Here is a 17,097-nt window from a genome sequence, read left to right on the forward strand (position 1 = left end):
CCGGCTTCATCTTTTTGACATTCAAACTTGAAGTACAGGTAAAGAATCCGTATTCTCATTACAGCTCTTGGTGAGCTAACAAATATTGTAGTCTGTACTGCCCCCTTGTGGATTTTATATCACTTACACCTCAGTGAACAAAATGGACTAGAATCTGTCCAGTCTCTCTTTTAGGAACAGGAAGAGGGTTTTTTGAGCTGGTCGACTGGAATGTGAAAGGCCACAGAGACAGTGTATAGCCAGACAACTGGATGTTTCAGCTGAGATCATGACTGTCTGCCTGAACTCTCCCAGGTCCATGCTGATGACAGCACCAAAAACCCTGGGAAATATCACACAAGGTAAGATGGCCCAGGGTTTTTTACATTTATTTTTGACCGGACAAGTTTATATTAGGCAATTGTGAATACTCTCAGGCCTGTCATTTCACAGTATTCAAGTAAAAATCTTTAATCTGTCATGCTAATAATAGTTCTTCTGATGTCCTCTTGTTAGGTGGCAGAGCTGGTCACCAGTGAGTTCTTTAAGCAGGACGACAGAGTAATTCACCAGGAATCCAGCTTTTAGTTGAGTTTAAGAAATCTGTATTCCCACAAATAAAAAAAGAGAAGTGATATTGTCTCAATATAATACTGGTATGAAATTATTGTTATTTGAAAATAACATATTTTTGGGCTCAGTTGTGGTCAATTTGCAGTGTTCAAAAATTATTATACATTTTTTTCGGCCCTCCAGCTATTCGAAAAAGAAATCATCCCTTGGCTGAATGTTGAAGCCTACCCCTGACCTAGAATCATGCTCGTACACAAGCCTACTACCTAACACTCCCAAACTCGCTCCTCCGGAACCCAAGGGGTGCACGTTTTGGTTTTTGATAAATCTTTGATTATTTTAATACACAGCTGATTTAAAAAATCTACAAATCATCAAACTTTGATCATTTGAATCAGCTGTGCATTGTTACACAGCTGATCTCCATGTATACTACTGTATTCTCCATGTATACTACTGTATTCTCCATGTATAGTACTGTATTTTCCATGTATACTACTGTATTCTCCATGTATAGTACTGTATTATACATGTATAGTACTGTATTCTCCATGTATACTACTTTATTCTCCATGTATACTACTGTATTCTCCATGTATAGTACTGTATTATACATGTATAGTACTGTATTCTACATGCATAGTACTGTATTCTCTATGTATAGTACTGTATTCTACATGTATAGTACTGTATTCTACATGCATAGTACTGTATTCTCCATGTATAGCACTGTATTCTACACGCATAGTACTGTATTCTACACGTATAGTAATGTGTTCTACACGTATAGTAATGTGTTCTACACGTATAGTAATGTGTTCTACACGTATAGTAATGTGTTCTACACGTATAGTAATGTGTTCTACACGTATAGTAATGTGTTCCACACGTATAGTAATGTGTTCCACACCTATAGTAATGTGTTCCACACGTATAGTAATGTGTTCTACACGTATAGTAATGTGTTCTACACGTATAGTAATGTGTTCTACACGTATAGTAATGTGTTCCACATGTATAGTAATGTGTTCCACACGTATAGTAATGTGTTCCACACGTATAGTAATGTGTTCCACACGTATAGTAATGTGTTCCACACGTATAGTAATGTGTTCCACACGTATAGTAATGTGTTCCACACGTATAGTAATGTGTTCCACACGTATAGTAATGTGTTCCACACGTATAGTAATGTGTTCCACACGTATAGTAATGTGTTCTACACGTATAGTAATGTGTTCCACACGTATAGTAGTGTTCTACACGTATAGTAATGTGTTCTACACGTATAGTAATGTGTTCTATACGTATAGTAATGTGTTCCACACGTATAGTAATGTGTTCCACACGTATAGTAATGTGTTCTACACGTATAGTACTGTGTTTTACACGTATAGTAATGTGTTCTACACGTATAGTACTGTGTTCTACACGTATAGTTCTGAGTGAAGCATTAAGGTTAGTGATGAGGATACAATATATTGCATACTTTACTTATTTTCATGCAGGTACTGTATCGTGTGCATCATATCATACTGCAAAGCACTGACAGAGGAATGAATAAGGAGAGTCAGCTCTGTGCTCTCATTGTGTATAGATGTGTGTGTGTGTGTGTGTGTGTGTGTGTGTGTGTGTGTGTGTGTGTGTGTGTGTGTGTGTGTGTGTGTGTGTGTGTGTGCGTGCGTGTCTAAAATCAAATCAAATTGTATTCGTCACATGTGCCAAATACAACCTTAGAGTGAAATGCTTACTTAGGAGCCCTTAACCAACAATGCAGTTTAAGAAAATTACATAACAATAAGGAGGCTATATACAGTGTGTGTCTGTTTGTGTGAGTGAGCCAGGTCATGACCTCTGCAGCAGTGAGTGTGTGTGAGAGACAGAGGAAGACCCATGATAACGACAAGGAGAGTTAGAGACCTGAAGCACAGAGAACCTCTATATCCCCTCTCCTTCTGTCTAACCATGTCTCTCTCTCTGTATCCCCTCTCCTTCTGTCCAACCATGTCTCTCTCTCTCTGTATCCCCTCTCCTTCTGTCTAACCATGTCTCTCTCTCTGTATCCCCTCTCCTTCTGTCTAACCATGTCTCTCTCTCTCTGTATCCCCTCTCCTTCTGTCTAACCATGTCTCTCTCTCTCTCTCTGTATCCCCTCTCCTTCTGTCTAACCATGTCTCTCTCTCTCTGTATCCCCTCTCCTTCTGTCTAACCATGTCTCTCTCTCTCTGTATCCCCTCTCCTTCTGTCTAACCATGTCTCTCTCTCTCTCTGTATCCCCTCTCCTTCTGTCTAACCATGTCTCTCTCTCTGTATCCCCTCTCCTTCTGTCCAACCATGTCTCTCTCCCTCTGTATCCCCTCTCCTTCTGTCTAACCATGTCTCTCTCTCTGTATCCCCTCTCCTTCTGTCTAACCATGTCTCTTTACAGGAAGGAACAGACAATGATGGTCAGCGTCAGCTATCTTAATCTACACAGACAAGCTAAACGCTTGTTATACACTTCCTCATCTTGCCACATAGACAAAGAGGTTGGACTTCTCTATAAAAGCTGAGAGCCACAACTCTGTTCGTTGAGCTTTCAACTCTGACTATTCTTAGTGACGGTTGTTTCATTTTTTGCAAATCTTATAATAAAATTGTTGTCTCTCTTCCTATATAATTTCTCTGACAATTCTTGCATGGGTTTTTGTTTTTTTGTTTAGTACAGTAGTGGCAAAAGTTTTGAGAATGACACAAATATTAATTTCCTCAAAGTTTTCTGCCTCAGTGTCTTTAGATATTTTTGTCAGATGTTACTATGGAATACTGAAGTATAATTACAAGCATTTCATAAGTGTCAAAGGCTTTTATTGACAATTACATGAAGTTGATGCAAAGAGTCAATATTTGCAGTGTTGACCCTTCTTTTTCAAGACCTCTGCAATCCGCCCTGGCATGCTGTCAATTAACCTGTCAAGGTGAAGGGGGCAGTATTTTCACGGCCGGATGAAAAGCGTACCCAAATTAAATTGGTTACTACTCTGGCCCAGAAACTAGAATATGCATATTATTAGTAGATTTGGATAGAAAACACTCTGACGTTTGTAAAACTGTTTGAATGATGTCTGTGAGTATAACAGAACTCATATGGCAGGCAAAAACCTAAGAAAAATCCAACCAGGAAGTGGGAGATCTGAGAATTGTAGTTCTTCTTTTGAATCCCTATCGAAGCTACAGTGTCTGTGGGGTCACGTTGCACTTCCTAAGGCTTCCATTGGCTGTCAACAGCCTTCAGAAAGTTCTTTCAGCCTTCTCCTGTTACTGGGCAGTTACTATAATAGTAGCTCAGTCAATGAGTGGACTGCCTATGGACAAAGCACTTGGTGATGCGCGAGCCCGATAGCGCGCCCCTCCTTCTTTTTCTCCTGGAATGAATACGCTGTTGTCCGGTTGGAATATTATCGCATTTTTACGTTAAAAATACCATAAAGATTGATTGTAAACAACGTTTGACATGCTTCTCAGAACGGTAATGGAACATTTTGACTTTTCGTGTCTCGAATTACGCTCGCGCATTATGCCTTTGGATAGTGACCTGAAAGCACGAACAAAACGGAGGTATTTGGACATAAATATGGATTATTTTGAACAAAAACAACATTTCTTGTGGAAGTAGCAGTCCTTGGAGTGCATTCTGACAAAGATCAGCAAAGGTAAGAGAATATTTATAATACTAATTCTGAGTTTAGGTGATCCCAGAACTTGGTGGGTGTCTGCATAGCTTGCTTTGATGGCGAGTTATGTACTCAGAATATTGAAAAATGTGCTTTCACCGAAAAGCTATTTCAAAATCTGACACAGCGGTTGCATCAAGGAGTACTGTATCTATAATTCTTAAAATAATTGTTATGTATTTTGTCAACGTTTATGATGAGTATTTTTGTAATTTGTTGTGCTCATTCAACGGAAGTTTTTGGTGGGAATACATTTTCTGAACATCACACGCCAATGTAAAATGCTGTTTTTGGATATAAATATGAACTTTATCGAACAAAACATACATGTATTGTGTAACATGATGTCCTAGGAGTGTCATCTGATGAAGATCGTCAAAGGTTAGTGCTTCATTTAGCTGTGGTTTTGGGTTTTATTGACACATCTTGCTTGGAAAATGGCTGTGTGGTTATTTTTGTCTATGTACTCTCCTAACATAATCTAATGTTTTGCTTTTGCTGTAAAGCCTTTTTGAAATCGGACAATGTGGTTACATCAAGGAGAAGTGTATCTTTAAAATGGTGTAAAATAGTTGTATGTTTGAGAAATTGAAATTATGATATTTTTGCTGTTTTGTATTTCGCGCCATGCTATTTCACTGGCTGTTGAATAGTGTGGGACGGTCACGTCCCACCTAGCCCAGAGAAGTTTAACTTCTGGGCCACATCCTGACTGATGGCAGCCCATTCTTGCATAATCAATGCTTGGAGTTTGTCAGAATTTGTGGGTTTTTGTTTGTATCGATGGTTTGTTCCGAGAGCCACTTAGTTATCACTTTTGCCTTATAGCAAGGTGCTCCATCATGCTGGAAAAGGTATTGTTCGTCACCAAACTGTTCCTGGATGGTTGGGAGAAGTTGCTCTCAGAGGATGTGTTGGTACCATTCTTTATTCATGGCTGTGTTCTTAGGCAAAATTGTGAGTGAGCCCACTCCCTTGGCTGAGAAGCAACCCCACACATGAATGGTCTCAGGATGCTTTACTGTTGGCATGACACAGGACTGATGGTAGCGCTCACCTTGTCTTCTCCGGACAAGCTTTTTCCAGATGCCCCAAACAATCGGAAAGGGGATTCATCAGAGAAAATGACTTTACCCCAGTCCTCAGCAATCCAATCCCTGTACCTTTTTCAGAATATCAGTCTGTCCCTGATGTTTTTCCTGGAGAGAAGTGGCTTCTTTGCTGCCCTTCTTGACACCAGGCCATCCTCCAAAAGTCTTTGCCTCACTGTGCTTGCAGATGCACTCACACTTGCCTGCTGCCATTTCTGAGCAAGCTCTGTACTGGTGGTGCCCCGATCCCGCAGCTGAATCAACTTTAGGAGACGATCCTGGCGCTTGCTGGACTGTCTTGGGCGCCCTGAAGCCTTCTTCACAACAATTGAACTGCTCTCCTTGAAGTTCTTGATGATCCGATAAATGGTTGATTTAGGTGCAATCTTACTGGCAGCAATATCCTTGCCTGTGAAGCTCTTTTTGTGCAAAGCAATGATGATGGCACGTGTTTCCTTGCAGTTAACCATGATTGACAGAGGAAGAACAATGACTCCAAGCACCACCCTCCTTTTGAAGCTTCCAGTCTGTTATTCAAACTCAATCAGCATGACAGAGTGATCTCCAGCCTTGTCCTCGTCAACACTCACACCTGTGTTAACGAGAGAATCACTGACATGATGTCAGCTGGTCCTTTTGTGGCAGGGTTGAAATGCAGTGGAAATGTTTTTTGGGGATTCAGTTCATTTGCATCGCAAAGAGGGACTTTGCAATTAAGTGCAATTGATCTTATCACTCTTCATAACATTCTGGAGTATATGCAAATTTCCATCATACAAACTGAGGCAGCAGACTTTGTGAAAATTAATATTTGTGTCATTCTCAAAACCTTTGGCCACGACTGTACATTATTTATTTTTTTGCACAGTGAATAATGTACTTAGTGCTGAAGGTAATCTTCCTTTATCTAACCTTCTCACTATCGCTCTCTCTCTCTCTCTCTCTCTCTCTCTCTTCTGGCATTGGTGGAAATCAACCCCCAGCTCCAGTCAATGGTTGACTTGATCTGGGCTAACACACCCAAGTGGGAGGAACTGGACAAAGAGAGACAACACAGCCAGAGCGAGTCCAAACCCACAAGCCCTTGCAGCAGTGACACCGCAGAAACAAGAAGTTGTTCTTTGGGTGACACACCTTGCTGTGCAGGTGACCCTCCTAAACTAGCAAGCAAACTCCTGCTACCTTTCCAGGCAATCTTTCCTCTACCTCTTAGCTTCTTCACTCTTCACCACAGCATGAAAAATACCAATCTTTCCTCTACCTCTTAGCTTCTTCACTCTTCACCGCAGCATGAAAAATACCAATCTTTCCTCTACCTCTTAGCTTCTTCACTCTTCACCGCAGCATGAAAAATACCAATCTTTCCTCTACCTCTTAGCTTCTTCACTCTTCACCGCAGCATGAAAAATAGGCATTGCAGCGCATTCATAGATTGACCAGGTGAATCCAGGTGAAAGCTATGATCCCTTATTGATGTCACTTGTTAAATCCACTTCAATCAGAGTAGATGAAGGGGACAGAGACAGGTTTTTAAGCCTTGAGACAATTGTGTGCCATTCAGAAGGGGCAAGACAAAATATTTGAGTGCCTTTGAACAGGGTATTGTAGTAGGTGCCAGGTGCACCAATTTGAGTGTGTCAAGAACTGCAATGCTGCTGGGTTTTTCACGCTCAACAGTTTCCCTGTGTGTATCAAGAATGATCCACCACCTAAAGGACATCAAGAAAACTTGACAACTGTAGGAAGCATTGGAGTCAACATGGGCCAGCATCCCTGTGGAACTCTTAACACACCTTGTAGTGTCCATGACCTGACGAATTGAGGCTGTTCTGAGGTCAAAGGGGGACGGGGGACAGGGGGGATGCAACTCAATATAAGGAAGGTGTTCCTAATGTTTGGTATACTCAGTGTATGTAATGTTACATTAGAAATATTACTGAAGGGTATTGAATATACACTGTATATACAAAAGTATGTGGACACCCCTTCAAATGACTGGATTCGGCTATTTTAGCCACACCTGTTGCTGACAGGTGTCTAAAATCAAGCACACAGCCATGCAATCTCCTTTGACAAACATTGTCAGTAGAATGGCCTTACTGAAGAGCTCAGTGACTTTCAACATGGCACTGTCATAGGATGCCACCTTTTCAACAAGTCAGTTCATCACATTTCTGCCCTGCTAGAGCTGCCCCGGTCAACTGTTAAGTGCTGTTATTGTGATGTGGAAACATCTAGGAGCAACAACGGCTCAGCTGCGAAGTGGTTGGCCACAAAAGCTCACAGAACGGAACCGCCGAGTGCTGAAGCGCGTAAAAATCGTCTGTCCTCGGTTGCAACACTCATTACCGCGTTCCAAACTGCCTGTAGAAGCAACGTCAGCACAAGAACTGTTCATTGGGAGCTTCATTAAATGGGTTTCCATGGCCGAACAGCCGCACACAAGCCTAAGATCACCATGTGCAATACCAAGCGTCTGCTGGAGTGGTGTAAAGCTTGCCGCATTTGGACTCTGGAGCAGTGGAAACATTCTCTGGAGTGACGAATCCCGCTTCACCATCTGGCAGTCCGACGGATGAATCTGGGTTTGACGGAGGCCAAGAGAATGCTACCTGCCCGAATGCATAGAGCCAACTGTCAAGTTTGGTAGAGGAGGAATAACGTTTTGGGTCTCTTTTTCATGGTTCGGGCTCGGCCCCTTAGTTCCAGTAAAGGGAAATCTTAAAGATACAGCATACAATGACATTCTGGACGATTTTGTGCTTCCAACTTTGTGTCAACAGTTTGGGGAAGGCCCTTTCCCGTTTTAGCATGACAATGCCCCCGTGCACAAAGCGAGGTCCATACAGAAATGGTTTGTCGAGATCGGTGTGGAAGAACTTGACTGGCCTGCACAGAGTCCTGACCTTAACCCCATCGAACACCTTTTCGCCCAACATCAGTGCCCGACCTCACTAATGCTCTTGTGGTTGAATAGAAGCAAGTCCCCTTAGCAATGTTCCAACATCTAGGGGAATGCCTTCCCAGAAGAGAGGAGGCTGTTATAGCAGCAAAGGGGGGACCAACTCCATATTGATGCCCATGATTTTGGAATGAGATGTTCGACGAGCAGGTGTCCACATACTTTTGTTACATGTTACATTAGAAGTCTTACTATGTCATGTTACATTAGAAGTCTTACTATGTCATGTTACGTACATTAAAGCCTTACGATGTCATATTACATACATTAGAAGTCTTACTATATCATGTTACATACATTATAAGTCTTACTATGTCATGTTACATACATTAGAAGTCTTACTATGTCATGTTACATTTAGAAGTCTTACTATTTCATGTTACATTAGAAGTCTTACTATGTCATGTTACATTATGTCTTACTATATAAACTCAGCAAAAAAAGAAACGTCCCTTTTTCAGGACCCTGTCTTTCAAAGATAATTCGTAAAAATCCAAATAACTTCACAGATCTTCATTGTAAAGGGTAACACTGTTTTAACACTGTTTCCCATGCTTGTTCAATAAACCATAAACAATTAATGAACATGCACCTATGGAATGGTCGTTAAGACACTAACAGCTTACAGACGATAGGCAATTAAGGTCACAGTTATGAAAACTTAGGACACTAAAGAGGCCTTTCTACTGACTCTGAAAAACACCAAAAGAAAGATGCCCAGGGTCCCTGCTCATCTGCGTGAACGTGCCTTAGGCATGCTGCAAGGAGGCATGAGGACTGCAGATGTGGCCAGGGCAATGAATTGCAATGTCCGTACTGTGAGACGCCTAAGACAGCGCTACAGGGAGACAGGACAGACAGCTGATCGTCCTCGCAGTGGCAGACCACGTGTAACAACACCTGCACAGGATCGATACATCCAAACATCACACCTGCGGGACAGGTACAGGATGGCAACAACAACTGCCCGAGTTATACCAGGAACGCACAATCCCTCCATCAGTGGTCAGACTGTCCGCAATAGGCTGAGAGAGGCTGGACTGAGGGCTTGTAGGCCTGTTGTAAGACAGGTCCTCACCAGACATCACCGGCAACAACGTTGCCTATGGGCACAAACCCACCGTCGCTGGACCAGATAGGACTGGCAAAAAGTGCTCTTCACTGACCAGTTGCGGTTTTGTCTCACCAGGGGTGATGGTCGGATTGTCACGTCCTGACCAGTAAAAGGGGTTATTTGTCATTGTAGTTTGGTCAGGGCGTGGCAGGGGTTGTTTGTTTTGTGTGTTTTGGTGTTTTTGATTTGTGTTCTATGTTTCTATATCTATGGTTAAATCTAGTTTTCTATTTCTATGTTGGTTTTTGGGCATGACCTCCAATTAGAGGCAGCTGGTTGTCGTTGTCTCTAATTGGAGGCCATAGGCAACAAAGGAGTGGCTCAAGAAGAAGCACATTAAGGTCCTGGAGTGGCCTAGCCAGTCTCCAGACCTTAATCCCATAGAAAATCTGTGGAGGGAGCTGAAGGTTCGAGTTGCCAAATGTCAGCCTCGAAACCTTAATGACTTGGAGAAGATCTGCAAAGAGAAGTGGGACAAAATCCCTCCTGAGATGTGTGCAAACCTGGTGGCCAACTACAAGAAACGTCTGACCTCTGTGATTGCCAACAAGGGTTTTGCCACCAAGTACTAAGTCATGTTTTGCAGAGGGGTCAAATACTTATTTCCCTCATTAAAATGCAAATCATTTTATAACATTTTTGACATGCGTTTTTCTGGATTTTTTTGTTGTTATTCTGTCTCTCAATGTTCAAATAAACCTACCATTAAAATGATAGACTGATCATTTCTTTGTCAGTGGGCAAATGTACAAAATCAGCAGGGGATCAAATACTTTTTCTCACTGTATGTCATGTTACATTAGAAGTATTACTGACCCAGAATAGTTGTTTTATATGCCACATGATTGAAAAAGGGATCAATCTGATCATTTCACATTTGCTGAATAATTTCAACTACGTGCTTGTTATTAGTCTGTAGATTACCACTGCAATGCAAATGTTATACTATTGTGCATGTTGATTCAACAGAGAATGCCTATATGTTTAACTGCTGATGCCATTTCAGCTGAGGAAAAAGTTTATCGGGAATGTCACACAAATAGTGTAACGGCAGCTCTTTCCTTGCTTGTGCACCTCAGAATACCTCGTCATACACTACAAAACGACCCTTCCAAAGCCACAGATTGATGATTCAGAAAAACTTACAAATTGTCCTATTGCATTTACATTTAAGTCATTTAGCAGACGCTCTTATCCAGAGCGACTTACAAATTGGTGGATTCACCTTATGATATCCAGTGGAACAACCACTTTACAATAGTGCATCTAAATCTTTTAAGGGGGGGGGTTAGAAGGATTACTTTATCCTATCCCAGTTATTCCTTAAAGAGGTGGGGTTTCAGGTGTCTCCAGAAGGTGGTGATTGACTCCGCTGTCCTGGCGTCGTGAGGGAGCTTGTTCCACCATTGGGGTGCCCGAGCAGCGAAGTTTTGACTGGGCTGAGCGGGAACTGTGCTTCCTCAGAGGTAGGGAGGCGAGCAGGCCATAAGTGGATGAATTAAAGGGAAAGTGCGAACACAGTTGGATCCCTGTAGAACAGAAAGGACCATGGTGTAGCTACATTAGCTTCCATTTTTTACTTTTATTTAGGCTATGAATTGTGTTGTAGATTTGTTCATTGGAGTAAATAAATAATAATTGCTGTGTGCATTGTGTGGTATGGATCTTTGCATGACTACAGTATTGAAATCAACCAATTGCTATGGATGTAGCAACAAAAAAAATAGAACCAATAAATACCTCGTATGTTGAACTTTATTATGAATATGCATTACGTCACGGACAAACAGAGACATTTCCTGTCAACTGCATTTCTATTCAACCGATTGGTGTCATTCTGTTATCTGAAAAATATCCAGACTACTGCTTGTTTTATTTCAATGTATTTACTGCACAAACATCATTGATAAAAGGTACTTAAATGTTAATAACTTTAAGAATTGAAAAATAACACAAAAAAAAGTACATGCATAACATTCAGATTTCAAGCTCTCATTTAAGTTCTCTTTCAGGAACCATCACAGGAAGTAAAAGCATGAAACTGATTAGATAAAACGCTGTCTCCGGCTCCACCATTTCCTTTGACAACATGTTCATTGGAGGTGGAGAGGTGAGATACTTGGGCAGGAAGGTGACAATGCACTGTGGGAAAACTGCGAGGCTGAGAACAGGAGGAACACAGTCACGCAGTAGTGACAGGAAAACGGTAGCAATACATTTCATGTATCTTAGTCTAGCACCGTACAGTAGAATCCCATGTCTGACTTTAGGATTGGGCACAACATCGACACATGCCTCGCAAAGACGCCAAACTTATACGCATAATCATCTGTAAATTGTGACAAAGGTACAATTATCTTTCACTCAAATGTATCCTTTCCAACAAAACCACAACACTGGGACCCTCACCAGGGAACAGACAATTTAGTCGGATGTATTTTTGTCTAAATACAACCTCTCTTGCTTGTAGGCAATTGTTTTTTTTTAAAGTAGTGACAAAATATTGTAATTGAATTTAAAGAAAATGTTTTTCATTGACATGAACATGTAACATTTAAAGTAACAAATATGAACACATTTTGATATTTGTAAATTTGCATATCTGAATTGAATAAAAATATGTATAATCAGGTTATAGGTTCATGTATTAACTGTATGAATGTCCCATACATTTAACTATACAGCATGTACAGACCTATACATCCAGGATGTTTGCATGGTCTGTATAAAGCAGTGAAACAGTTGTGCTGAAAGTCTTTGGTACAAACATGGGTTTTGGGATTCAGTCGTCTGTAACATGTTCACACTAAAAGCATGTATGATTCAAGTACATTGTCCACAAACTGAACTCTGTATGACAGGCAAAGACCATGCAAGGTCAAATCTAAAATAAAACATCAATTAAAAAAATAAGTTGTTAAGCATCATATCCTAGTTTCTTCAAACAGTTTAACGTTTGGGTTTGAGGGACATTTTTACCCTGAGGTACATTTTCAGCAGAGGCACGACTTTCAACGTAATATAAATCCTCCTAGGTCGGTACAACAAAATACACATCTCTTAGCAATCATTAATAGTATAAGTAATACAAGGCTTGAGTAGAGAAACAAAGACCCACTGGAAAACAGGAAATCTAGAATGAAGGACACGCACATTATAAGGGAAGATATAGGATGCCATAAACAAACCAGTCAAGCTTCCACAGTGTGTGTGTGTAGGAAAGGGTGAAGATAGACATCTTCAGAAAGGCACAGAGCTTTAGAAAAAGCATTCATCTAGAACTCACTGTTCAAGTAGTGCCAAACACAGGTAAATAAACATCTACCAAAAAAATATCTAGTTAATGAAATTGGCAAGAATTATAGGAAACAATTAAATTGTAGGCAAATATGGGATCACAAAAAGTTAACCTGCATCATGTACAATATGAAAAGGCCATTCTTACGGCGTGTTGTATACACGTGACTGAAATGATCAACAGTACTATCGTTAGTATGATACACTGCTTCATTCACCATATCATCCTGGTTGAGGACATTACTGAGGACCTGACTGCTTCATTCACCATATCATCCTGGTTGAGGACCTGACTGCTTCATTCACCATATCATCCTGGTTGAGGACCTGACTGCTTCATTCACCATATCATCCTGGTTGAGGACATTACTGAGGACCTGACTGCTTCATTCACCATATCATCCTGGTTGAGGACATTACTGAGGACCTGACTGCTTCATTCACCATATCATCCTGGTTGAGGACCTGACTGCTTCATTCACCATATCATCCTGGTTGAGGACATTACTGAGGACCTGACTGCTTCATTCACCATATCATCCTGGTTGAGGACATTACTGAGGACCTGACTGCTTCATTCACCATATCATCCTGGTTGAGGACATTACTGAGGACTTGATGCCATGAGCTTCGAAATGAATCACAGACAATTATTGTTACAGCATGTTAAGTGCAGTAATGTAATGCAAGGCAAGTTATCTGACTGATGTTGACTGCACAACTGACTAAGTCATACCGAAGGTGAAAGACATTGATACTTCTTGTCACATTTAGTAACCATTATTCCAAGAGGCTGTTATAAAATGTCATGTAAATTAGAGGAGGTTTCGGTTGCCGAAAATGTTTTCCGGGTCCACGTATTCCTTAACGGACTTGAGCATCCCGACGCCCACGTTAGAGATGCTGTCCTTCATCCACTCCTTCCGAAGTTTCCCAACTGAAGAGATAGAGGGAAGAAAAACACCAAGGAGGTGAAATCAGCACGCCTGAATGCCCAGGTGGCTGCTGGGAGACAATCAATCTTGTTAGAGTGAGTGAATAAACAGAGGGTGATAAATGCTTTTATTCAGAGAGGAGAAATGTTTTGCATGGCATGATTTATGGAGCCCAACAGCCTATCAAACTCATTAGGCTCTGTGTGTTTCCCGGCTGGCTCTGCCTTTCCTTCTTCTCCCATTCTCCTCCCACAGACGTCACCATGCTGTGTGTGTGTGTGTGTGTGTGTGTGTGTGTGTGTGTGTGTGTGTTGTCTCCTCAGGCCGAATAAAACAGCCCTAAAAGTCCAAGCGTGCCATATTCACCCCCCCCACACACACACACACACACCTTCTGGCCGTGGGCCTGGCCAGGATGCCCAGCAAGGTACCAAGACCAGCACTCTGCTCTACCAGCTGTCCAAACAGACACATTCCAGATTTTCAAGTCTTGCCATAGATTTAAGGCGAAAATCAGGAACATTCACTGTCGTCTCCAGTGTAGATTTGGCCTTAGCTCGATTTCGTTTCATCCAAATTATTATTATTTTATAAAAAACAAACAAAAAAACAACACTTGTCAGGCCTTGCCAATGACAAGCATGCCCGTAACTTGATGCAGCCACCGCCATGCTTGAGAATATGATAGACCACTGCACCACTCTGCAAACTAAGGCACTGCATCGCAGTTGCTAGCTGTGCCACTAGAGATCCTGGTTCGAGTTCAGGCTCTGTCGCAGCCGGCCGCGACGGGGAGACACGTGGGGCGGCGCACAATTGGCCCAGCGTCGTCCGGGTTAGGGGAGGGTTTGGCCGGCAGGGATGTCCTTGTCCCATCGCGCTCTAGCTACTCCTGTGGCGAGCCGGGCGCAGTGCACGCTGACACGGTCGCCAGGTGTATGGCGTTTCCTCCGACACATTGGTGTGGCTGACTTCCTTAGTTAAGAGGGCATTGTGTCAAGAAGCTGTGCGGCTTGGTTGGGTCGTGTGTCAAGAAGCATGGCTCTCGAGCCTCGCCCGAGTCCGTACGGGAGTTGCAGCGATGAGACAAGACTAACTGCCAATTGGATATCACGAAATTGGTGAGAAAAAGGGGTAAACGTAATTAAAAAAAAAATGTAAACCTTGACGAGTGGTACTCAGTGATGTGTTGTGTTTGTCTCAAACAAAAAAAGAATTTCTTTGTCACATTTTTTGCAGTTTTACTTTTTGCCTTACTGCAAACAGGAAGCACGTTTTGGAATACTTTTATTCTGTACAGGATTATTTTTTTTCACTCCGTCAATTAGGTTAGTATTGTGGAGTAATTACAATGTTGTTGATCCATCCTCAGAGTTATTAATGGTTATGATAGGAGAACTAACTATTTTAAAGTCACAATTGGCTTCATGGTGAAATCCCTGAGCCGTTTCCTTCCTCCCCAGCACCTGAGTTAGGAAGGACACCTGTTACTTTGTAGTGACTGGGTGTATTGATAAACCATCCAAAAGTGTCATTAAAAACTTCACAACGCTCAAAGAGATATTCAAAGTCTGCTTGTTTAGCTATACCTTTGAGCATGGTGAAGTTATTAATTACACTTTGGATGGTGTATCAATACACCCAGTCACTACAAATATTCCGGCATCTACGTTAGGAAGGTGTAAGGTAGGAAACCGCTCAGGGATTTCACAATGACGCCAATGGTGACATTAAAACAGTTAGTTTAATGGCTGTGATAGAATAGGAGGATGGATCAACAACATTGTAGTTACTCCACAATACTAACCTAAATGACAGAGTGAAAAGGACAAAGCCTCTACAGAATAATACAAATATTCCAAAACAGGCACCAAATTTAAACTGGAAAAAATGTGGCAAAGAAATTAACTTTATGTCCTGAATACAAAGCTTTATGTTTGGGGTAAATCCAACACAACACAGCACTGAGTACCACTCATCATATTTCCAAGAATGGTGTTGGCTGCAGTTTATGGGTATGTATGCTTGTCATCAGCAAGGACTGGGGAGTTTTTCCAGGTTAAAAAATAAACGTAATAGACTTAAGCACCGGCAAAATCCTAGAGGAAAACCTGGTTCAGTCTGCTTTCCACCAGACACTGGGAGACAAAATCACCTTTCAGCAGGACAATAACCTAAAACACAAGGCCAAATCTACACTGGAGTTGCTTACCAAGAGAACAAATGTATGTTCCTGAGTGGCCTAGTTACAGTTTTGACTTAAATATCTATGGCAAGACTGGAAAATGGCTGTCTAGCAATGATCAACAACCAATTTGACAAGAGGTTGAACAATATAAAACAGAATGTGTAAATATTGGTGTGCAAAGCGCTAAGAGACTTACCCAGAAAGACTCACAGCTGTAATCGCTGCCAAATGTGATTCTAACATGTAATGACTCAGGGGGTGGAATACTTCTCTCTGCACACCCTGACCTCGTGTAAACACAGGTTAGAATAATGTAGATTTCCTGTGGTGGCCCCTCCCACCTTGCCTTCACAGACTACATCGGTTTTCTTTGCTACACACCCCAGTGAGACTAGTTCCATTTGTCATGTGTTGATTGTGGGCAGACAAACCGCCTGTCTGCGCCCAGATAGCAGGCTGTTATTAATCACAATTACAGGAGCTGCATCAATATACCCTCCTCCCGGCTGCACACCCTCCTACTCAGCCCTGGCTGGCTGGCTGGGTGGCTGGCTGGGTGGCTGGCTGGCGGCCCACCATTTGGAGGGCAGTAAATACAGGGTGATAACAGCAACATCATTTACCCTGGCCCACTGCCTTCTTATATTAGCAATCTGTTCATTTTTAACCTTCCCCACCTTCAGGAGAAATTGTGATTTAATATTGCAGCTGATTCACTGCGTGCTGTTTCTGACAGGCGTGATGAATAGCCTGAAGTGATGTATGAAAACAGACGAGGCGCCTGGCAATATAGATGAGGCAGCCATTAGGGTTTGCCCTGATAGTTGTTTCACACTCCCTCCCCTGCTCACGTTTCATTTGGCCTGTGTTGAAATGAACAAAGAGCCATTTCTCTGCACTGTGGGAAACTTTGGAGGTGTGAAGGAAGCAATGAATGATCTCCAAGCCAAAACAGGAGGTTTAGAAAAAGACTGGCTCACTTCTATACAGCAGCACAGAGCCTGACAGACTGCCTTCACGGGACTTTAAACCACTGCCGTGCCGTCCATCCACGGGACTTTAAACCACTGCCGTGCCGTCCATCCACGGGACTTTAAACCACTGCCGTGCCGTCCATCCACGGGACTTTAAACCACTGCCGTGCCGTCCATCCACGGGACTTTAAACCACTGCCGTGCCGTCCATCCACGGGACTTTAAACCACTGCCGTGCCGTCCATCCACAGGCCATTAAACCACTGCCGTG

The 17,097-nt window shown here is 42.1% G+C and overlaps 1 protein-coding gene and 1 long non-coding RNA gene across 2 annotated transcripts in view; one reads left to right on the forward strand and one right to left on the reverse strand.

Annotated features, from left to right (window-relative positions):
- Positions 1–126: 126 nt before the first annotated feature.
- Positions 127–6,648, forward strand: LOC123729558 (uncharacterized). Its single transcript, XR_006761187.1, has 2 exons — positions 127–341; positions 6,340–6,648. It is a non-coding gene; the product is annotated as an uncharacterized lncRNA (long non-coding RNA).
- Positions 6,649–11,169: 4,521 nt separating this feature from the next.
- The window catches only part of LOC106582468 (alkyldihydroxyacetonephosphate synthase, peroxisomal), a 32,158-nt gene continuing 26,230 nt past the window's right edge, over positions 11,170–17,097 (reverse strand). The window contains exon 20 of the mRNA XM_045704403.1: positions 11,170–13,666. Within this exon, the coding sequence (XP_045560359.1) occupies positions 13,545–13,666 (122 nt within the window). The 3' untranslated portion in view covers positions 11,170–13,544. The remainder of the gene's footprint in view (positions 13,667–17,097) is intronic.

This window comes from Salmo salar, chromosome ssa21, assembly GCF_905237065.1.
Source record: "Salmo salar chromosome ssa21, Ssal_v3.1, whole genome shotgun sequence".
In the NCBI taxonomy this organism is placed as follows: Eukaryota; Metazoa; Chordata; class Actinopteri; order Salmoniformes; family Salmonidae; genus Salmo; species Salmo salar.